Source organism: Coregonus lavaretus (genome assembly GCF_964263955.1).
Source record: "Coregonus lavaretus genome assembly, chromosome: 26".
In the NCBI taxonomy this organism is placed as follows: domain Eukaryota; kingdom Metazoa; phylum Chordata; class Actinopteri; order Salmoniformes; family Salmonidae; genus Coregonus; species Coregonus lavaretus.
The window spans coordinates 16,488,391-16,513,210 of NC_140013.1; the positions used below are offsets into that span (position 1 = coordinate 16,488,391).

The 24,820-nt window shown below is 42.3% G+C and overlaps 1 protein-coding gene across 1 annotated transcript; it reads right to left on the reverse strand.

Annotated features, from left to right (window-relative positions):
- Positions 1-380: 380 nt before the first annotated feature.
- Positions 381-24,692, reverse strand: LOC311101382 (A disintegrin and metalloproteinase with thrombospondin motifs 15-like; the record flags this gene model as incomplete). The annotated part of the gene is made up of 8 exons (XM_084142515.1): positions 381-1,158; positions 1,327-1,502; positions 7,812-8,035; positions 8,480-8,657; positions 8,896-9,179; positions 9,758-9,925; positions 21,302-21,434; positions 23,715-24,692. The coding sequence occupies 8 exons, from the start codon at positions 24,690-24,692 to the stop codon at positions 381-383; spliced, it is 2,919 nt and encodes a 972-aa protein (XP_083998641.1).
- Between the last annotated feature and the right edge of the window lie 128 nt (positions 24,693-24,820).

Below are 24,820 nucleotides of genomic sequence, written 5' to 3' on the forward strand. Positions count from 1 at the left end.
TAGTGTGCAGCGAATTGAATTCATATTAGATTAAAAGCTGAAAGAAGTATGGCATCCTCACATTAAAAACACTCATTATTTGACATTTCACATACAATAAAATGTTATATTTTCGCATACTCAAAAATATACTACTTAGGACACAAGTACGAGTATTCGGACACTGCCAGTAACTCCAACTCAACTGAAATGGTCCCACAGTTTGTACCTCTACCACTTTCTTTCCCTTAGCTGTTTCAAATACAATTTCGTCATCACAGTCCTCCACAACAATGCCGTGCACTACGGGAGTCCGTAAGAACCTTACAGGACAGGGAATGGGTTTTAATTTCAAAAGCATCACTGGAACAACACAAAGAGTCAGCAGACATAGAACTTCTCTAACATGGCTGCACTGTGCAGAAATCTAGTTCCTGTGGCTTCTTCATGCCAGCGCAGTGCTCTCTGGGTAGTTGCATGCCAGTCTGAGTGGTGCAACGCAGCGGCCGCCGTTTGAAGCCCCTCCCGCATGTCTTGGAGCACGACGACCACTGGCCTATGTCCCACATGGGACAGGGGTCCCCACATACCCTGGTGGCAGCCGGCCTCTGTAAGCTGTCACAGTCCGTGGCTGTTTTGCCCTCTGGGTCCGTACACTGAACCAGTCTACTCTGGAGCCCGTTCCCACAGGTCACGGTGCACTCTTCCCAGGCCCCCGCCGACCACATGTTCGGGGGCATGGACTTGTGCGACGGCCCCTTCAGCTCCACCTTGTTGCTGTCCATCAGGACGCTGTTCTGCGAGTGGCTCCTCTCCACTTTCTTCAGGATCTTCTCCGCCTTGTGGTGCTCCCGGGCCAGGTAGAAGGAGTAGCGGACCCGGGGCGGGGTCATCTTCCCCACCGAGAGGACCTCCACGGTCAGCACTTCCTGGAGAGGCCTGGTGGCCTGGAGGATCTCCACAGCACTAGTGGTGCCGCTGTAGCGCAGCAAGCTGCCCTTCACAATGATATCCCGCTCCACCGCTGACACCACGTAGTTCCCGTTCAGAAGGTATTTTCCGTGTCGGTTCTTCACCGCTAGGTAGTTGTCGTCGTTAACCAAGGCCCTGTAGCCACGCTGTCGGATGTCGATGTTGGACGCTCCCACAGGCAACATCACCACAAAGTTGTAGCCATGTCTGAAAAAAATATGATAACATAAAGTATGGTGACAAAGTATGATGACATAAAGTATGGTGAAATAAAGTATGGTGACATAAAGTGTTGTGACAAAGTATGGTGACATAAAGTAAAGTAGTAGATTCTTGTATGCACTGAGAACAGCATTCTGTGTGCTGGTCACTTACATGGGTTTGGTGAACAATCCAGACACTTTCTTGCAGCTTTGGTTGTCCCCTCCACACACACCACACTTGTCATACTTCTTATTGGAGCTGAGCTTGCCGTCGCAGCCCGCCTTAATACATTTCCCTTGGACACACACTGCAGAGGTGTCGGGAGAACAGGGTGTTCCATCAACAACCTGTAGGTGTGAGTAGATTTACAGAAATATATTAGTGAGAGTGAGAGGAATCAAGATAAAGAGTGCTTGTGTGTGTGTATGAGGGTGTGCGTGTGTGTGCAGGGCTTGACATGAACTTGTCCTTCGGAAAAGTAGGACTGATTTTTTACTTGTCTGAAAGCTCAAGTCAAAAAATGGTCTGTAACACAATGGACCAAAACGGTAACTGGAAATAGTGTTGTATGATGCAAGGAACCACTTCACAAAATAAAATGTATTATTATCATTATTATGCCTATTCCTATACAGAAAATCAGACAAAAATGTAGGCTACCTTCTGCCTATATTTGTCAATTCTAAGAATATATTTTAAAGTTGTTAGAATGACATGGCCAATGTTGAATAGAGGGGAATCCCAGCTTTCCAACAGTGTCAGATTTTTTTTCTCCAGCTCCCAAAACTCAGCACTGGAGAGACAGTTTTACAACCGGAGTATGTACAGTGGGGGAAAAAAGTATTTAGTCAGCCACCAATTGCGCAAGTTCTCCCACTTAAAAAGATGACAGACGCCTGTAATTTTCATCATAGGTACACGTCAACTATGACAGACAAATTGAGGAAAAAAATTCCAGAAAATCACATTGTAGGATTTTTAATGAATTTATTTGCAAATTATGGTGGAAAATAAGTATTTGGTCACCTACAAACAAGCAAGATTTCTGGCTCTCACAGACCTGTAACTTCCTCTTTAAGAGGCTCCTCTGTCCTCCACTCGTTACCTGTATTAATGGCACCTGTTTGAACTTGTTATCAGTATAAAATACACCTGTCCACAACCTCAAACAGTCACACTCCAAACTCCACTATGGCCAAGACCAACGAGCTGTCAAAGGACACCAGAAACAAAATTGTAGACCTGCACCAGGCTAGGAAGACTGAATCTGCAATAGGTAAGCAGCTTGGTTTGAAGAAATCAACTGTGGGAGCAATTATCAGGAAATGGAAGACATACAAGACCACTGATAATCTCCCTCGATCTGGGGCTCCACGCAAGATCTCACCCCGTGGGGTCAAAATGATCACAAGAACGGTGCGCAAAAATCCCAGAACCACACGGGGGGACCTAGTGAATGACCTGCAGAGAGCTGGGACCAAAGTAACAAAGCCTACCATCAGTAACACACTACGCCGCCAGGGACTCAAATCCTGCAGTGCCAGACGTGTCCCCCTGCTTAAGCCAGTACATGTCCAGGCCCGTCTGAAGTTTGCTAGAGTGCATTTGGATAATCCAGAAGAGGATTGGGAGAATGTCATATGGTCAGATGAAACCAAAATAGAACTTTTTGGTAAAAACTCAACTCGTCGTGTTTGGAGGACATAGAATGCTGAGTTGCATCCAAAGAACACCATACCTACTGTGAAGCATGGGGGTGGAAACATCATGCTTTGGGGCTGTTTTTCTGCAAAGGGACCAGGACGACTGATCCGTGTAAAGGAAAGAATGAATGGGGCCATGTATCGTGAGATTTTGAGTGAAAACCTCCTTCCATCAGCAAGGGCATTGAAGATGAAACGTGGCTGGGTCTTTCAGCATGACAATGATCCCAAACACACCGCCCGGGCAACGAAGGAGTGGCTTCGTAAGAAGCATTTCAAGGTCCTGGAGTGGCCTAGCCAGTCTCCAGATCTCAACCCCATAGAAAATCTTTGGAGGGAGTTGAAAGTCTGTGTTGCCCAGCGACAGCCCCAAAACATCACTGCTCTAGAGGAGATCTGCATGGAGGAATGGGCCAAAATACCAGCAACAGTGTGTGAAAACCTTGTGAAGACTTACAGAAAACGTTTGACCTGTGTCATTGCCAACAAAGGGTATATAACAAAGTATTGAGAAACTTTTGTTATTGACCAAATACTTATTTTCCACCATAATATGCAAATAAATTCATAAAAAATCCTACAATGTGATTTTCTGGAATTTTTTTTCTCATTTTGTCAGTCATAGTTGACGTGTACCTATGATGAAAATTACAGGCCTCTCTCATCTTTTTAAGTGGGAGAACTTGCACAATTGGTGGCTGACTAAATACTTTTTTTCCCCACTGTAGCATTGGTTTATTAAGGCACCCATTCATCAACTGCACGTTGGCCATTTGCAGTGTGCCAGTGGAACGTTTTTAGGGACATCGGACTTGACAATGACATTAATACATGCTAATAGCTAAATAGTTAACTATTGACATAACTAGCCAGGTTACACGATATGTGTTGAATTGGCTATCTAGTTAGCCATAGTCTATCATTATTTTATAGGCTAGGGCCTCTCACTGGCACACATGTAGGTGATGCGCACACTATGACTTTTCCAGGACTTCCATGACCGTACGAACTCTGTTTGCTGACCAAAAATGTGTTATAACTGTGCAAATAACTCACTAATTAGTAAGGAATATCAATATGTGCAGACGTGGCTACACTCGGCTCTGCACTTTGATCTCAAAAGCTTGCAACCGGGAATGATAGAAAGACCGCTCCTGTCAATGCAATACAATCCTACTCGATGCGCTCTGCAGAAATTGGGAGAACAGCAATACTTTGCATCCAGAAGATAATTCTGATCCAATTCTGATTGGAGTAATTGTTAGATATTGTGATTTTTGTGTGATATTTTTTTACTTACTCAAATCTACATTACTGTTGACCAACTATTTTTTTTACTTGTCCCGGAAAAGCGTTAATGTCGAGCCTTGGTGTGTGTGCGTGCATGTGTGCATGTGTGAGAGAGAGAGATAGAGTGTAGAGAGAGAGAGGAAACAGAGAGAGATTCCATTCTAAAAGACCACAAATGGATCCAAACTTTTCAATCCAGCAACTATCTGGACCATCTAAGGACAGCACAGCAAACAAGCAAGACTAAATATCAGAGTGCTCAAAGGGAAAGAGAGGTCTGGTATGTATTGATATAAAAGCTTGTTTCAGTGCTTGGTTGGTTGGTTGGTTGGTTGTGTAAATACTTGCCGACATACAACAGCTGTAAACGACACAGTCTCTGCCTGCCTGCCCTCTCTCTCTCTCTCTCTCTCTCTCTCTCTCTCTCTCTCTCTCTCTCTCTCTCTCTCTCTCTCTCTCTCTCTCTCTCTCTCTCTCTCTCTCTCTCTCTGCCGTGACTGGTACCTCTGTTCTCTCTCACTCTATACCTCCCTATATCAGAGATAGATACTGTAATCAAGCTTCTGACTGGCATTCCTCTTCACACTCTTCAGAGAAAACATGACTTATGCCTTAGTTTGGTTACGATGGTTGTAGCCTACAACATTGCGCTTAACTCTTCATTGACAGTGCCACCTGTCATTAGATCACCAAATGTGAGACAGACAGAGTTTGTTGGGTAACACTTTACTTGACACCCACCCAGCGTCATAACACGTTATGACACAGTCATAACAATGTCATAATATGTCGTAACAGCTGATATAACTTGTCATAACCTGTTATAATATGGTCATAACACTGTCATGACACATACAGTATCTCACAAAAGTGAGTACACCCCTCACATTTTTGTAAATATTTGAGTATATATTTTCATGTGACAACACTGAAGAAATGACACTTTGCTACAATGTAAAGTACTGAGTGTACAGCTTGTATAACATTGTACATGTGCTGTCCCCTCAAAATAACACAACACACAGCCATTAATGTCTAAACCGCTGGCAACAAAAGTAAGTACACCCCTAAGTGAAAATGTCCAAATTGGGCCCAAAGTGTCAATATTTTGTGTGGCCACCATCCTTTTCCAGCACTGCCTTAACCCTCTTGGGCATGGAGTTCACCAGAGCTTCACAGGTTGCCACTGGAGTCCTCTTCCACTCCTCCATGACGACATCACGGAGCTGGTGGATGTTAGAGACCTTGCACTCCTCCACCTTCCGTTTGAAGATGCGCCACAGATGCTCAATAGGGTTTAGGTCTGGAGACATGCTTGGCCAGTCCATCACCTTTACCCTCAGCTTCTTTAGCAAGGCAGTGGTCGTCTTGGAGGTGTGTTTGGGGTCGTTATCATGTTGGAATACTGCCCTGCGGCCCAGTCTCCGAAGGGAGGGAATCATGCTCTGCTTCAGTATGTCACAGTATATGTTGGCATTCATGGTTCCCTCAATGAACTGTAGCTCCCCAGTGCCGGCAGCACTCATGCAGCCCCAGACCATGACACTCCCACCACCATGCTTGACTGTAGGCAAGACACACTTGTCTTTGTACTCCTCACCTGGTTGCCGCCACACACGCTTGACACCATCTGAACCAAATAAGTTTATCTTGGTCTCATCAGACCACAGGACATGGTTCCAGTAATCCATGTCCTTAGTCTGCTTGTCTTCAGCAAACTGTTTGCGGGACTTCTTGTGCATCATCTTTAGAAGAGGCTTCCTTCTGGGACGACAGCCATGCAGACCAATTTGATACAGTGTGCGGCGTATGGTCTGAGCACTGACAGGCTGACCCCCAACCCCTTCAACCTCGGCAGCAATGCTGGCAGCACTCATACGTTTATTTCCCAAAGACAACCTCTGGATATGACGCTGAGCACGTGCGCTCAACTTCTTTGGTCAACCATGGTGAGGCCTGTTCTGAGTGGAACCTGTCCTGTTAAACCGCTGTATGGTCTTGGCCACTGTGCTGCAGCTCAGTTTCAGGGTCTTGGCAATCTTCTTATAGCCCAGGCCATCTTTATGTAGAGCAACAATTCTTTTTTTCAGATCCTTAGAGAGTTCTTTGCCATGAGGTGCAATGTTGAACTTCCAGTGACCAGTATGAGGGAGTGTGAGAGCGATGACACCACATTTAACACACCTGCTCCCCATTCACACCTGAGACCTTGTAACACTAACGAGTCACATGACTCCGGGGAGGGAAAATGGCTAATTGGGCCCAATTTGGACATTTTCACTTAGGGGTGTACTCACTTTTGTTGCCAGAGGTTTAGACATGAATGGCTATGTGTTGAGTTATTTTGAGGGGACAGCAAATTTACACTGTTATACAAGCTGTACACTCAGTACTTTACATTGTAGCAAAGTGTCATTTCTTCAGTGTTGTCACATGAAAAGATATACTCAAATATTTACAAAAATGTGAGGGGTGTACTCACTTTTGTGAGATACTGTATATTTAGACCTGTTGTGACATATACAGTGTTATTTTATGGCTAGTTATGACACCTACATAAGAGTGTCAAAACCCACAAAACCTACCATTACATTACACCATAGCCTATGTGTCAACAGTATGTTTATGTTTATATAATATATTTAAAAAATTGACCATGTTACAATATCATTGTAATTGCGCACACATTGATGTCAGACATGCACCGACCCCAATGCTCTGTTGCTGATGACTGTGATGAATGCAGGAGCAGATTTCAGGAGCAGGACAAGACACCCTCTTTGTGACTGATGACTGATGTAAGGGCATGTACGTGATATGCCTATCTGGCTTATATGATTATGATGGTCATAATACTTCTTGACAGTGTCATAAAGTGTATTTTCTTAGTCCAAGTAAAGTGACACAGGATGGTCATAATGCTTCATGACAGTGTCATAAAGTGTATTTTCTTAGTCCAAGTAAAGTGACACAGGATGGTCATAATACTTCTTGACAGTGTCATAAAGTGTATTTTCTTAGTCCAAGTAAAGTGACACAGGATGGTCATAATGCTTCATGACAGTGTCATAAAGTGTATTTTCTTAGTCCAAGTAAAGTGACACAGGATGGTCATAATACTTCTTGACAGTGTCATAAAGTGTATTTTCTTAGTCCAAGTAAAGTGACACAGGATGGTCATAATGCTTCATGACAGTGTCATAAAGTGTATTTTCTACAAGTTCTATAAAATATGATGAAAAAACATGACTGTAAAGAATTCATTACAACAAAGGATTTAACAAACAAACTTTCAACGAAAGGAAACTTCTTGGCAGGGAAACAAACACATTTGAATAAATGTGGGTTTTGACACTCTTATGTAGGTGTCATAACCAGCCATGAAATAACGAAATATATGTCACAACAGGTGTAAATGGCCACTGTCATGACAGTGTTATGGCCATATTATGACAGGTAATGACAAGTTATGTCAGCTGTTATGACATTTTATGACATGGTTATGACCGTGTCATAACATGTTATGACACTGGGTGTCAAGTAAAGTGTTACCGTTTGTTGTTTGTTGGTGCAATCTGTTATTACAGGTCAAGAGAAGTGTATTCTTAACAGCCTTTCTCAACATTATTCAACAGGTTGCCACTGCAGTCTGCAGGTACTCACCTTTGGAGAAAGGACATAGAAGTAGCCTGTTCCGTTGGCCCTGCAGATGAGCTTGCACTTGTCCTTGGGTGACACTCCAGAGTATTTGGGGACCCACACCACAGACGCTGAGAGCCTGTTGGTGTTGAGGCTGAATCCGTTGAACACCTCACACTGCTCCTCACGGAAGCTTTTGCCTATGGATTGTATGCTTATTAGTAACGTGGATCCATACGAGTACACATCTATAAAAAAAAATGTGGGTCATCCTTTAATGAAGCAACTTCTAAAGGCTTTATAGGACATTCATAAAGTATTCATGAGCACTACATACCTGCTTGACATAAAAGTAAAAGAATAGGATGTTTTATTGTCGGATAGGTGCAGTGAAATGTGTTGATTACATCTGGTGCTTTGCCAAATGTGACATTACCTTTTGCCACTATTCATATAAGATGACATTTGCTTATTAATTATTTCTGAAGCTTCTATATAAGCTTTATCAAGGACTTGTGGCTTTCTTTAACACTTTAAAGTGGGACCTTTGTTTCACACTCAGGTTTCATTTAGCATATTTTTACATATTAGCATGTCAGCAAATCTTATTTATTGTGGTAAAGAAGCAAAATGCTTCCAGTTTTCAAAATAATGTAATTAAGGATTATGTAAAACTTCACAATGAGTTTTACCTGATTCTGGGCAGGCGTCCAAATTGCAGGAGCGATACTTCACACGGAGTCCTTGGCAGTATTTCCCCCCATATTCTGGAACAGGGTTGTTACAGTCTCTTTTGGCAAGCTGAATTCCTCCTCCACAGGTTCTGGAACACGACCCATACACACCCCACCCCCCCCATCCACCGTCCACCTTTAGGAGAACCACACACATTTAGAACCTGTACTCTAAATTACATGTAGAACCTATAGTTACATTCTAGTACACATTTAGAAATATAATTTCCAGTACATATTATTATTAAGATATAGATGTTTTATTGTTATTAGATTGTGAAATCATTGTATTCATTGTGAGATCAGTCTCTATCAACATCTATATCAACAGTTCTAACTAAGCAGATCAGAACACTGACAGTGGGTGTGCTCACCTTGGTCTTAGTGGTGTTGTTCTTGTCGGTGCACACCCCTCGGAAGCAGAGCTTACTGTTGCCACAGCTGGTGCCATCGGCCCAGGGGAAATGACGTGTCTGGCAGACCAGCTGGCCTCTGGCCTTGCCCGTGCACCACAGCTTGGAGCAGTGCTGCATGTAGGGACAGGGCTTGGAGCCCGTACCGAAGGCCAGCTCACACTGGCGGTGGAGGCTGTAGTTGGTGCCTGGGAGGCTCTCAGGCAGAGCCAGCAGCTTTTGAGGCTGATCCAGAAGACAGTCCCCTTTTGACGAAAAACAACCACAGAGTCAAGATATCAGCTGTGCAAAGCCAGCCAAGCTGAAGACATTTTTATGGTTTATATCTGCTCAAGAGTGACAGGTGTTGTCGTATGAAGCAATATCTCTGCACTATTATTCAACATTCCTTTGCAGTTGAACAAAGCAGTCTTCACTCCTCTTAATCCATTTTTTCAAGATTAGTAAACCATTACATAATCATATTTTCCAGGCCAAATAAGTGCAAATACCTGTGCAAAAAACAAGTCTTTTTTTAAACTTTAAACAAGCGTTGGAGCTCTATATTCGTCTCACTCAGCTAATGCAGACGTTGAGCAGGGACAGTATTTGGCATGAGAGGCCCATGAACTCCAGTGCTATTACTGCTAATTGCATGGCCCCGTTCAAGAACTCCAATAGTTCGAACTGTTTAGATTTGCTGCAAGGGTGAGAACCAAGTCTGATCCTTTTCAGCTATAATTTACACAGGCAGAATTCACACGCACACGCAAATGCATGCACATTGTGACAGCTGCCAATGACAGCAGCCATTGACAGAGACCGAGCTGAGTGGCTGACTGACCGTGGCCTCTGTCCAGGAAGTCTGTAATGATGGCTGCGCTGCACACAGACCAGGGGTTGGCACGGTCGATCTGGATCAGCGTGGGGGACATCATATGGTTGTCCTTGAGCTTCCCAAACACCTCCTTGCAGGCGTTCACATTGTCATGGGGCATGTTGAAGACATGGCCTGAAGGACAGAAAAAATAGCACAGGAAGGAAATATGACCAGGACGACAAGAAAATCGGAAAAAATAAAATATTGGTTTTAATCGATGTCAATCATCATCAACAAATTCCAATAATGTTCTAATTCACGTGTCACGTTCACTCCACGGAGGGCCGAGTGTCTGCAGGTTTTTGCTCCTCCCTTGTACTTGATTGATGAAATAAGGTCACTAATTAGAAAGGAACTCCCCTCACCTGGTTGTCTATGTGTTAATTGAAAGGAAAAAAGAAAAACCTGCAGACACTAGGCCCTCCATGGAATGAGTTTGACACCCATGTACTAATTAGATTATGATTTAAAAAAGTGGAAAAATCCCATCTCTGCTCAACAAGCCATTGAGACCTTGCTACTGTCGAGCGGTGGCTTGTTTGCATATATTTCCCCCTTTTATTAAGTTTGCAATGTCCATTTGTTTTGCTCAGCCTGCAGTAGCTCACGGCGCTAGCCTGGCCTGGTTCCAGCTGCTTATGTTTGTAATGAAGACCACTGATACTGGAACATAATCACAGATTCATTGGGACGAGGATAAGGAGACTCAAGGTGGTTCACTAGTCTTCTAGTGTTAGCATTGAGGCAGTGTGCCCTATTAGGAAGTCCACTGTGTGCAGCTCACCCTGCACTAACATAAATAACATGACAATATCTACTTCTGCTAAGCTTCCCAGTAAAGCAATGGAAACAAGCAAGCATCCCTAGAAAAGTGCTCAAAATAGCCCACGTTAACATACAGTGCATTTGGAAAGTATTCAGACCCGTTGACTTTTTCCACATTTTATTACGTTACAGCCATATTCTAAAATTGATGAAATTGTTTTTTATCCTCATCAATCTACAAATAATACCCCATAATGACAAAGCAAAAACAGGTTTTTATATTTTTTTGTTAAGAAAAAAAGAAAACAAAATCACATTTACATAAGTATTCAGACCCTTTACTCAGTACTTTGTTGAAGCACCTTTGGCAGCGATTACAGACTCGATTCTTCTTGGGTATGACGCTGCAAGCTTGGCACACCTGTGTTTGCTTAGGGTCGTTGTCCTGTTGGAAGGTGAACCTTCGCCCCAGTCTGAGGTCTTGAGCGCTCTGGAGCAGGTTTTCATCAAGGATCTCTCTGTACTTTGCTCCATTCATCTTTCCTTCGATCCTGACTAGTTTCCCAGTTCCTGCCGCCGAAAAACATCCCCACAGCATGATGCTGCCACCACCATGCTTCACCGTAGGGATGGTGCCAGGTTTCCTCCAGACGTGATGCTTGGCATTCAGGCCAAAGAGTTCAATCTTGGTTTCATCAGACCAGAGAATCTTGTTTCTCATGTTCTGAGTTCTTTAGGCGCCTTTTGGCAAACTCCAAGTGGGCTATCATGTGCCTTTTACTGAGGAGTGGCTTCCTTCTGGCCACTCTACCATAAAGGCTTGATTGGTGGAGTGCAGCAGAGATGGTTGTCTTTCTGGAAGGTTCTCCCATCTCCACAGAGGAACTCTGGAGCTCTGTCAGAGTGACAATCGGGTTCTTGGTCACCTCCCTGACCAAGGCCTTTCTTCCACGATTGCTCAGTGTGGCTGGCCGGCAAGCTCTAGGAAGAGTCTTGGTGGTTCCAAACTTCTTCCATTTAAGAATGATTGAGGCCACTGTGTTCTTGGGCACCTTCAATGCTGCAGACATTTTTTGGTACCCTTCCCCAGATCTCTGCCTCGATACAATCCTGTCTCGGAGCTCTACGGTAAAATACTTCGACCTCATGGCTTGGTTTTTGCTCTTTCATGCACTGTCAACTGTGGGACCTTATATAGACAGGTGTGTGCCTTTCCAAATCATGTCCAATCAATTGGATTTAACACAGGTGGACTCCAATCAAGTTGTAGAAACATCTCAAGGATGGTCAATGGAAACAGGATGCACCTGAGCTCAATTTCGAGTCTCATAGCAAAGTGTCTGAATACTTATGTAAATAAGGTATTTCTGTTTCTTATTTTCAATACGTTTGCAAAAATTTCTAAAAACCTGTTTTCACTGTGTCATTATGGGATATTGTGTGTAGATTGATGAGGAAAAAATAGAATTTAATCCATTTTAGAATAATGCAGTTACGTCACAAAATGTGGAAAAAGGGAAGGGGTCTGAATACTTTCTGAATGCACTGTATTTAGCTTAAGAAACAAGGTTCATGAAATGAATATCTAATAACAGATGACATTCATATTCTGACTATCTCTGAAACTGACTTAGATAATACCTTTGATGATACAGTGGTAGCAATACAAGGTTATAACATTTACAGAAAATACAGAAATGCCATATTTATATTTTTTATTTAACCTTTATTTAACTAGGCAAGTCAGTTAAGAACAAATTCTTATTTACAATGACGGCCTACACCGGCCAAACCCGGACGACGCTGGGCCAATTGTGCGCCGCCCTATGGGACTCCCAATCACGGCCGGTTGTGATACAGCCTGGAATCGAATCAGGGAGTCTGTAGTATCTGTATAACGTGTGAAATGCTTGATAATGTATGTGATATCAACAGAAAGGTATATTTTCTGAGTGATTTAAATATTGACTGGCTATCATCAAGGAGCCCACTCAAGAAAAAGCTTCAAACTATAACCAGTGCCTGTAACCTGGTTCAGGTTTTCAGTAAACCTACCAGGGTAGTTAAAAACAGCACAGGAATGAGATTATCAGCATATATTGATCACATCTTTACTAATGCTGCAGAAATGTGCTTGAAAGCAGTATCCAGATCCATCGGATGAAGTGATCACAATATAGTAGCCATATCTAGGAAAACCAATGTTCCAAAGGCTGGGCCTAATATAGTGCATAAGAGGTCATACAATAAGTTTTGTAGTGATTCCTATGTTGTTGAATATTTGTTGGTCCATGGTGTGTAATGAGGAGCAAACAGACGCTGCACTTGACACATTTATGAAATTGCTTATCCCAGTTACTAATAAGCATGCATCCATTAACAAAATGACTGTAAAAACTGTTAAATCCCAGTGAGGCAAAAGGAATGGCAAATAAGTCTGGCTGCACAACCGATTGGCAAACGTACTGCAAATTGAGAAATCATGTGAATAAACTGAATAAAAAGAAGAAGAAACTACACTATGAAACAAAAATAAATGACAAAGAATGACAGTAAAAAGCTTTGGAGCACCTTCAATGAAATTTTGGGAAAAAAGCCAAACTCAGCTCCATCATTCATTGAATCAGATGGCTCATTCATCACAAAACCGACTGATATTGCCAACTACTTTAATGAATTTTTCATTGGCAAGATTAACAAAGTTAGGCATGACATGCCAGCAACAAACGCTGACACTACACATCCAAGTATATCTGACCAAATTATGAAAGACAAGCATTGTCATTTTTAATTCCTTAAAGTGAGTGTGGAAGAGGTGAAAAAAATATTATTGTGTATCAACAATGACAAGCCAATGGGGTCTGACAACTTGGATGGAAAATTACTGAGGATAATAGAGGACGATATTGTCGCTCCTATTTGCCATATCTTCAATTTAAGCCTACTAGACAGTGTGTGCCATCAGGCCTGGAAGGAAGCAAAAGTCATTCCACTACCTAAGAATAGTAAAGCCGCCTTTACTGGCTCAAATAGCCGACCAATCAGCCTGTTACCAACCCTTAGTAAAGTTTTGGGAAAAAAGTTGTTTGACCAGATACAATCCTATTTTACAGTAAATAAATTGACAACAGCCTTTCAGCACGCTTATAGGGAAGGACATTCAACAAGCACAGCACTTACACAAATGACTGATGATTGGCAGAGAGAAAATGATGATAAAAAGATTGTGGGGGTGTTTTGTTAGATTTCAGTGCGGCTTTTGACATTATCGATCATAGTCTGCTGCTGGAAAAACGTATGTGTTATGGCTTTACATCCCCTGATATATTGTGGATAAAGAGTTACCTGTCTAACAGAACACAGAGGGTGTTCCTTAATTGAAGAATCTCCAACATAATCCAGGTAGAATCAGGAATTCCCCAGGGCAGTTGTCTAGGCCCCTTACATTTTTCAATCTTTACTAACGACATGCCACTGGCTTTGAGTAAAGCCAGTGTGTCTATGTATGTGGATGACTAAACACTATACACAGAGCTGCAGTTAGTTTCAGAGTGGGTGGCAAGGAATAAGTTAGCCCTAAATATTTCAGAAACTAAAAGCATTGTATTTGGGACAAATAATTCACTTAACCCTAAACCTCAACTAAATTGTGTAATAAATAATGTGGATATTTAGCAGGTTGAGGTGACTAAACTGCTTGGAGTAACCCTGGATTGTAAACTGTCATGGTCAAATCATGTCGATACAACAGTAGCTAAGATGGGGAGAAGTCTGTCCATAAAAAAGTGCTGCTCTACCTTCTTAACAGCACTATCAACAAGGCAGGTCCTACAGGCTCTAGTTTTGTCGCACCTGGACTACTGTTCAGTCATGTGGTCAGGTGCCACAAAGAGGGACTTGGGAAAATTGCAATTGGCTCAGAACAGGGCAGTATGGCTGGCCCTTGGATGTACACAGAGAGCAAACATTAATAATATACATCTCTCCTGGCTCAAAGTGGAGGAGAGATTGACTTAATCGCTACTTGTATTTGTGAGAGGTATTGACATGTTGAAAGCATGTCTGTATCAATGACTAGCACACAGCTCAGACACCCAAGCATATCCCACAAGACATGCCACCAGAGGTCTCTTCACAAGTCCAGAACAGACTATGGGAGGCGCACAGTACTACATAGAGCCATGACTACATGGAACTCTATTCCACATCAGGTAACTGATGCAAGCAGTAGAATCAGATTTAAAAAACAGATAAAAATACACCTTATGGACTGTGAAGCAACACAACCATAGGCACAGACACATGTATACACACACGATAACATACGCACTTTACACACACGTACACATGGATCTTGTGTTGTAGATATGTGGTAGTGGAGTAGGGGCCTGAGGGCACACACTTAGTGTGTTGTGAAATCTGTTATGAATGTATTGTCATGTTTTTAAGATTGTATAACTGCCTTCATTTTGCCAGACCCCAGGAAGAGTAGCTGCTGCCTTGGCTAATGGGGATCCATAATAAATATAAATTCTTCACTGCAACTGTTCATGGCAGGACACTTGTGACTAAAGTTTGATCACGATAACTTTTCTCTTCAAAATCATATAGCCTAGTATGTATGTTATACACTATGTTGTGAAATGTAATTTATTCACTTGAACTCCATCCATTCCACTCCAAATATCAAACCAACCACTTTTCACAATGCTGTCATAGATTATGATGTATAATATTCAAAGACAGTAGAAGTAAAATAGAAAAACGATTTGATGGAAAAAATAAAATAGTAAGATGGTACTGTGGACTTTGTTTCCAACAACAAGTGAAGTAATCTCATCCTACACGTAACAAATGGATGTAAAATATGAGAGAGTCCTTTTCGAAAGGAAATTGTATAATTAGTTCATAGAAGTGTGCACCGTAAACCAGTGCCTCTCAATGGGGCCTCACATCTGCTAGTACTTCCCCATCTGTTTTCAGGCTTTACTCCCTTTTCACAGCCCCACGTGGATGATTAGAAACACTTCAACGCAACTGTCGCTTGTTGTCTCATTAATAATACCAGCCTAGACAAAAATGGCTTTAGTGGTAACAAGACCGTCGGCCAGAATGACACCCATTTAATTGGATCAAAGGAAGAAGGCAAGAAAAGTTTAAGAGTTTTCAACAGGCCCTAGTCCTTTTCCCCCATCCATGTCTGACAGATTAGAATTGGTAATCAAATTATGCACGTTTACGTGGGGAGTCAAGGACCCCCAGGGCAGTTCACACATGGAGAGATTATGTATGCACTTTGGTCTGACTTACAACATCTAATTTCTACAGAGATTGATCAACTGTACAGTACATCCACAACAACAGACTACGACTGAATTAGTTAACCTTTTCACATGTGAGTTCCAAATATCTCTAATGGTCGCCCCAGCGTGAGTTGTTTTACGCACGTGACGTCAGAATGCACTCACTGTTCCAAAATGTGATTGTTACGCAACAGGACAGTTAACACGCGCTGCCTGCTAATTATCAATAGGCTATGTTCCAACTTGTCAATTTCAAATGATTGTCTAACAAATTGTATTTTCAAACAACAGTTTGAATTGAGGTGTGTTCTGCCCCTCCTCATTAATTCTCATAGAAGTAGCCCATTTCAGTGTTGTGGACAATTTATGTTGGAGGCTTTACTGAGCCAGACAAACTTCTCTCTTCGAGGAGAGCACAAGCACGTCTTCACCAATGTTTCAGCAGATCAAGTATGCAGACATTTGCGCAGTCCTGCATGAATTGGAACATTTTCTGTCTGGCGCTCGCATTGCCTTCCTTATTGTTTTCCTCACAAATAATAACTTTGGACATGTGTGTGTTCCTATCAAAGTAAGTGCCTTATTTTCTGTATATCGTATTGTCATTTCTACTGTAGCATACAGCTTGTATGTATGTTTTGTATGTATGGAGCATAATGTATTTACAGTACTGTTTTCAAGTACTGGTGACAAATAATGCATTCCGATTATTGCATAGATTGTAATGGACACCTATGATGTGTGTAAAATACTTTTTTGAAGGTTCTACTGATTATAATGATCTAATGCCAAGCTATTTGCCAGCTATGTGTGGCGCCATGTTTGTTGACATTATACAATGCATTCTGGGTGTCATGTAAACGTCTGTCAGACCAAATATGTTATAATGAGGTGAAGGGCAAACTTCCGGAAGTGAATGATCTTAGACGACACACCCCCTTCAACATGCATACTGCAAACAGACCAAACTAATCTGGTCTCCTCTTATTATCTTTGGTTGAGGCGAAAAAACTAACATGGCGGCGTGCACAAACTACCCATCGTCGTATTACTTTCGATTTCTAGAAAGTGTTTTACTCAATTATTTTGACCGCTTGTGTTACGTCAATCTTTCCTCAGTTAGCGCTAGGACTAATCTAGCCTACATTTTCCGATTTGGATGATTGTGTCGATACTTCTGTGAATGTCTGAACATTGCATCCAAAAAATAAACTGGTCACATTCAGGACATAACTTTGTAAGGACTGTGTTTGTGCAAAATGTTTCTGTGAAAAAACAGTGTGGCTAGCTCAAATGCTGACTGTTGTGTCAATCAAAATTGGACGTTCTAAATAAGCGTTCTAATCACACCAGATTGAGCGTACGCTGCAGGGACCACTGTAGAATGATCACACCCATTTGTTGGTACGTGTCAAAAGGTTAACACCACATGACATCATCAACACCTATCATCTTTTGTGCAAGACATGCATAATACCTACAAGTTCACTCTCGCATTAACATAATAACATACAAGTCTACTTGGGCACTGACATATTATTTATTAGCTGTGAACATCTAAGACGATGAGGTGCCCGATGAAGAGCTCCGTGGCCTGTTTGTCAGATGTCTCTACCTCCCTGCCTGGCTGTTCCATCTATACTCCATCCTCTCAAGATATTACTTTATGAACTACCTAAAGCTGTGGAAGACTATCACCCAAGAACTGCCAGATCCCTAAATTGGTTTAGTAAATGTTTTTGTTTGTTTTGTTTTTAAAGCGACTTTGATTCTACTTGTATTGTAAAGCGCTATATAAAATAAATATTTTATTATTATTATTATTATTATTACTTAGTCTTCACACGCTATCTAGAACCTATAAGTGTTCTTCGGCTGTCCCCATAGATCAAATAACCACGATGTTACAATAGCAAACAATTGTAATTCTGGTTTGCTATTGCCGAGTTCTGTGCATGGTTGGTTCTCTGCATGGCTCTGCTCTCTATTTATAAATCCGTATTGTATAATGTAGTTGACAGTATGGTAGGGGGCCAGTAGAATTGTCGCTATTTTCACAAATGTTCAAATGATTAGATCTTAATACTCTTTAGTATTAAATTGCCTAGACCAATATATATATATAAAAAATAAGGGGGCAGGTAGCCTAGCGCTTAGAGTGTTGGGCCAATAACCAAAAAGTAAGAATCCCCAAGTCAACAAGGTGAAAAATCTGTCGATCTGCCCTTCAGCAAGGCACTTAAGCGCGGTCAAAAATGGCTGATCCCTGACTATGACCCCACTCTCCGAAGGTGTCTCAGGGGGAGTTGGAAAGTACAAAAAACACACTTGTACAAGTTACCCTCTTGTACATGCAGTGAAACAGGACAAATATAAGCAACCTATTTCAGTATATGCAGTATTATAAGCAAAGACACTGTAGAGTGAGTCATTTTACAGTGTTTTCCCTCTTTCTCAAATTTTAAACATGTTCTAATCTTAATAATTGTTGGTATATAGATGGTCTGGACCTTATATAAAAACAATATAAAAGAAATCCACACACTGTCTCTCACACACACACTCCTAGAGTATATTATACAGTATAAGCAAATCCAATGTAAGTCAATGGAGAGTGAGGCCTGCAACAGCATTCTCCCTCTTTCTCTCCCTCTCTCACAAGCACACGTGTACACACATACCGCAGACACACACACACACACGGGTGTGCATGGATGTCTCATGGTAGGGTGGGGTATGCGAAATAGCATCTACCATGGGCAGACATGTATGGAAGGTGTCATTCAAATGACACAAATCAAAGAAACCAGTTAGGACATCAGACTTAATAAGATTAGCTTCAAAAACCTGTATTTGTAAATGAATTCAGAATGGTTGGGCTTTCCCACCCGGTGTTGTTTGTTGGTGTGTGTGTATGTGTGTGTGTGTGTGTGTGCGCGCACATGGGTGTGCAAGCGTGTTTGTATGTCACATGTGCTTGTGAGAGAGGGAGGGAAAGGAAAGAGGGAGAATGCTGTAGCAGGCCTCACTCTCCATTGACTTACATTGGATTTGGTTATACTGTATAATATACTCTAGGAGTGTGTGTGGATTTCTTATTTACTTAAGTATTCAGACCCTTTGTTATGAGACTCGAAATTGAACTCAGGTTTATCCTGTTTCCATTGATCATCCTTGAGATGTTTCTACAACTTGATTGGAGTCCACCTGTGGTAAATTAAAATAAATGGACATGATTTGGAAAGGCACACACCTGTCTATATAAGGTCCCACAGTTGACAGTGCATGTTAGAGCAAAAACCAAGCCATGAGGTCGAATGAATTCTCCGTAGAACTCCGAGACAGGATTGTGTCGAGGCACAGAAGGGCCTTGGTTAGGGAGGTGACCAAGAACCCGATGGTCACTCTGACAGAGCTCCAGAGTTCCTCTGTGGAGATGGGAGAAGCTTCCAGAAGGACAACCATCTCTGCAGCACTCCACCAATCAGGCCTTTGTGGTAGAGTGGCCAGAAGGAAGCCACTCCTCAGTAAAATACTTGGAGTTTGCCAAAAGGCACCTAAAGGACTCTGACCATGAGAAACAAGATTCTCTGGTCTGATGAAACCAAGATTGAACAGTTTGGCCTGAATGCCAAGCGTCACGTCTGGAGAAATCTGGCACCATCCCTACGGTGAAGCATGGTGGTGGCAGCATCTTGCTGTGGGGATGTTTTTCAGCAGCATGGACTGGGAGACTACTAAGGATCGAAGGAAAGATGAACGGAGCAAAGTACAGAGAGATCCTTGATGAAAAACTGCTCCAGAGCGCTCGGGACCTCAGACTGGGGCAAAGGTTCACCTTCCAACAACACAACGACCCTAAGCACACAGCCAAGACAACACAGGAGTGGCTTTGGGACAAGTCTCTGAATGTGCTTGAGTGGCCCAGCCAGAGCCCGGACTTGAACCCAATCGAACATCTCTGGAGAGACCTGAAAATAGCTGTACAGCAACGCTCCCCATCCAACCTGACAGAGCTTGAGAAGATCAGCAGAGAAAAATGGGAGAAACTCCGCAAATACAGGTGTGCCAAGCTAGTAGTATCATACCCAAGAAGACTCAAGGCTGTAATCGCTGCCAAAGGTGCTTCAACAAAGTACTGAGTAAAGGGTATGAATACTTATATAAATGTGATAATTCCATTTTTAAATGTTAATACATTTGCAAAAATTTCTAAAGACCTGTTTTTGCTTTGTCATTATGGGGTATTGTGTGTAGATTGATGAGGGAAAACATCTATTTAATCAATTTTAGAATAAGGCTGTGACGTAACAGAATGTGGAAAACGTCAAGGGCTCTGAATACTTTCTGAATGCACTGTATATATACACCTTCCTAATATTGAGTTGCACCCCCTTTTGCTCTCAAAACAGCCTCAATTCGTCGGGGCATGGACTTCACAAGGTGTCAAAAACGTTCAGGGATGCTGGCCCATGTTGACTCCAATGCTTCCCACAGTTGTGTCAAGTTGGCTGGATGTATTTTGGGTGGTGGACCATTCTTGATACAAACAGGAAACTGTTGAGCGTGAGAAACCCAGCAGCGTTGCAGTTCTTAACTCAAACCGGTACGCCTGGCACCTACTACCATACCCCGTTCAACGGCACTTACATATTTTGTCTTGCCCATTCACCCTCTGAATGACACACATACACAATCCATGTCTCAATAGTCTCAAGGCTTAAAGATCCTTCTTTAACCTGTCTCCTCCCTTTCATCTACACTGATTGAAGTGGATTCAACAAGTGACATCAATAAGGGATCTTAGCTTTCACCTGGATTCACCTGGTCAGTCTATATTACGGAAAGAGCAGGTGTTTCCGTTTTTTTTACACTTAGATATTGTAGACAAACGCTTTGGCCGATTTTAGATTTGTCCATCAGTAAGCTCAGAGGGCAAGTGTACCAAATTAAATGTTACATTTCCGTTATGGACATGAATGGGTTAATAACAAGAGAGTTGTGTTGATGATTTTAGAAACATTTTAGAAAATGGAGTATATTAATTATTCATTAGATAATCTAGCTAGTCCGCAATGGTCTGCATATTGTTTCCTATGCGTTCTTCAGTCGAGCTTTCCAACGCTCACAACCTGGAACTAACAGAATTGCTTTGTTTATAAACATTCTGATTTGGTCTATAGGAGAACCCTTTGAAGAACCATTTTTAGTTCTAGGTAAAACCCTTTTGGTTCCAGGTAGAACACTTTTGGGATCAATGTAGAACCCTTTCCACAGAGGGCTCTACATGGAATCCAAAAGGGTTCTACCTGGAACCCAAAAGGGCTCTCCTATGGGGACAGCTGAAGAACCCTTTTGGAACCCTTTTTTCTAAGAGTGTTCTGGTAGATCTGATCTGAATGATACCGATAATACACAAGTAAGATTGATCTTCACTCACCCAGTTCATGAGCAGTGGTGAAGGCCGAAGGGAGACCGTCATCCTCGATGACAGAGCAGCTTCTCTTGGGATCACACATAGTGCCCACGTCTGCCATGCCTAAGGTGTCACAGGTAGTGGCTCCACACAAGTCCTGTTTCAGGAAACAAATTACGTGATCATCTGGACAATGTGATGAGATGGGGAGGTGTGTAGGTGTGTAGGTGTGTAATATAATTTGTCTTATGTGTATGTGTGTTGTTATTTCATTGCATATCCACCATCTTTTGGTCGATTTTAAAGCAGAAAACACTAACAATCCAGTCCAATGTTCTGGTTAGGCCCATTAAAAAAATATATATATCTCTCTCCCTCTCTCTCTGATGTGCAAACAATGTGGCCCAGTGAACTAACCCTTTAATCCACAAGATGCTTAGGGAATGTTACAGCTGTCAGAGAAGAACAATTGCACTGCCACGTGCCAAGAGGTCTGTCTGACAATGGAACTGATAAAAATGTATTGTACTTGACCATTGTACAATGCTTTCAAATACATGCTTATTTGATTTGAGTCTGATAATTCTTATCTGATATAACCACATTGTCCATGCAAGCACATTAACACCATGCCTCTAGCCTACAATATTCAATTCAATATCCCCCTCCCCCAATAAAGTCAATAAACACACTCTATCTCCACATGGTAACTGTATAGGTCAAGGCATCTTCACCAAGTGGGATCATTTTACACCACTTTGATCACAGTTGGACAGATTCAGTCTCAGAATGAAATGTTATGCACTCGAAGAGAACCAATGCATCAGATTGCTCCCAGCCAAGCTAGGCTTAATGGAAAACAGATAGACTGGCTGAATTCAGGCTGAGAGGCAGGACTAAAGGCTCACAGCTGGAAGTGAGAGGATCATCACAGAGAAATGGATACTTCCCATTCCACCATCGGAGTGTGTCAAATCCTAGCTCTGGCCAGGCGTTAGTGCTAATGCTGAGCTTTCCATTAGCAAGCTGCGCTGAAGCCCTTGACCAGAGCTAGTGAAACCTCTGTCTGGCCTGTTCTACCTGTGGCATTTCTAAACTCGTTGACATGGTGCTAACGTGGGTTGGGATCATAGAGAACGATAGAGGCCTCTAGTGGCCAAAAGGCAGTTTTAGCATGGGCAGCGCAATTGAGGGCTTCCACCATGCTTCCGCCCAGTGGCGACTCGTCATTTGTTTCGAGCCTCAGCTGTTTAGCCCCACCTGTTTTGCATGTTATTTTGGAAGTAATATGTGTCACATATCAGTTTGCAAACAATGTTAAAAAAAAAAGCTAAACAAATTCTTAATTGAGTTATTAAAGCCGCATACAAATATGGTCTCTTTTTTTGCTTTCTTGAGTAAGGCAGCTCCAAAATGCAGCTGTTTCAGCCTAGCTCAGTGCTTTCTGTGGTGATGGGGCAGCCAGCTGAAAATAAGGAGCGTAAGGGTTGGTAATGTTGGCTCAGTGTTCTGTCACTCATGGGGACACTACGTCACCACAAAGTCAAAGGGTAGAGCTGGAAAATTCAAGCCCCTTGGGTGCTGCCATAGAATTACATTAGAAGTGCCCATCCAATAAGGCTCAAGATCATTGGCCACAGATAAAATGACGTCAAATCACGTTATATCTACAGTAGCTTTGATTGGACTGATCATGTCAACATCATACTTTCAAAATCTTAGCTAGCAAGCTAGCAGTCATCATCATGAATCAAGTTGACAATCTACTGGCAAATCCTTTTCAATCCTTGTCATATGAAGAGAAATAATGAAGATAAATTATAGATAAAACGTATCGGTGCTCTTCGGCCATTGGACATGGACATTACACAACAAGTTGGAAATTGCAAATTCAACAATGAGGGGTTTGGAAGGAATCAGTGGCTAACTGCAAGCATTGCAAAGCAATCACTAGCCTGCTATTCGGTGGAGTGGGTGTGTGGTCCCAAGTCTGGGTTTAAGGGTCTCTTTTCCAAGCTTAAAAGGATAAACATTCAACATTGGCCATGCTGTCAATCCAGCATGACTTCTGCCACGCTCAAAACAACTGGAAACTCGGAACTGGGAAATCTGACTTCAGTGCGTTCAAGACAACTGGAAACTCTAAGAAAAAAACTAGCTCGTTTTGAACGGTCATCCAACTCGGAATTGCAAGCCGGGAACTCGGGCCTCTTTCTAGAGCACCCAAAACCTACCTTGTCTCAGCATTATCAGGCTGTATGTAACACACAGGGATGTGTCTATAAAAGAGCACTTAGTATTGTATTTGGAGATAATGTATTGGGTGACATAATGAGATAATAATTCAAAATGGAAATAATTGATGATTGCATGGAAGCTAATCTGCAAGCAAACATCAAAAAGAGTTGACACCTGGCTGCAACTCACCACTCCTTACCTGTTTGGTGAATAGGATTGCAGTGTCCCAGTATTCAGAGTGCTTGTCATTGTATTTGTTAAAATTTTTCTGCCAAGAACAGAAACTGCGCAGAGTAAGGGCAGCATTTGTGGAAACCTTGGGTCCTTTCTCTGCTTCGTTGATTACCATGAAGCCCACTACCACTATGTTTATGGAATTCATTATGCTGGGGTGCTTGTACAGCCTCGCAGCAACAGACATCAGGGTCAACAGGTAATGTTTCAAGTCATCCCCGTGGAATTTGGCCATAGACTCATCAGCCACGACAAGAACCTCCACAAACCTAGGGATGGAGGCAAACCGTTTGGATCTACCCAGGCTCTTCAAAACAGTTTCAGTCAGGCTGTCCATCTCCAGTCCTTTCATGTGTTTATATTTCTCAAAAGACCCTGAAATGTTTTGGGTCAAACCAGGTTCTACTCCACACCTGTTCGTGGTGGAATTGCCGCTGGAGTCCCTGTTGCGTCCCCGGCGGCGTATGACATGGGTTCTTCTCTCAGTATTCACTGTATATACTCCTCCGGCCCTTTCGTTCCCAAGCGGATTAATGAAATATTCCATGCCCTTGTAAGAAAAGGCACCTTGTAAGCATTTGCAGAGGCTCAGCGCAGCATACGATTCCTGGTCTGCATTGACATCACCAGAATAAAAGCAGTGGCTCAGGTCTGTGGTTGCAGAGGAATTTGATTCTAAGGAGCCGCTGTGAGGAGGGATGTTGGGCGCAATAAATGTAGAATCCGGTAAAAGGTTTAGATACAATTCTTGCCTGAAAGCAGTTATTTTAAAAACAACTAGCTGGTCATTCATTCTCCCCTCCGTCTGTCGAATAATATGTCTTTCTAAATGTTGGTGATCTAATCGAACAGGTACGCAAAAATCTATTTCCATGCAATAGTTCAATTTAGCATATAGTAGGACATCCATAAAAATAAACAGAGAGCTAATAAACATAGACATCTTTGTAATACAAAAACTATTATTTATCGATAAATCTGCCACTGTCCTTGGTGGTACCACGTCTGCATGTGAGGTTGATAATCCAGTGCGCTGTGTCACAGAGCCGCAGTTGAGCGTTCTCAAAGGAT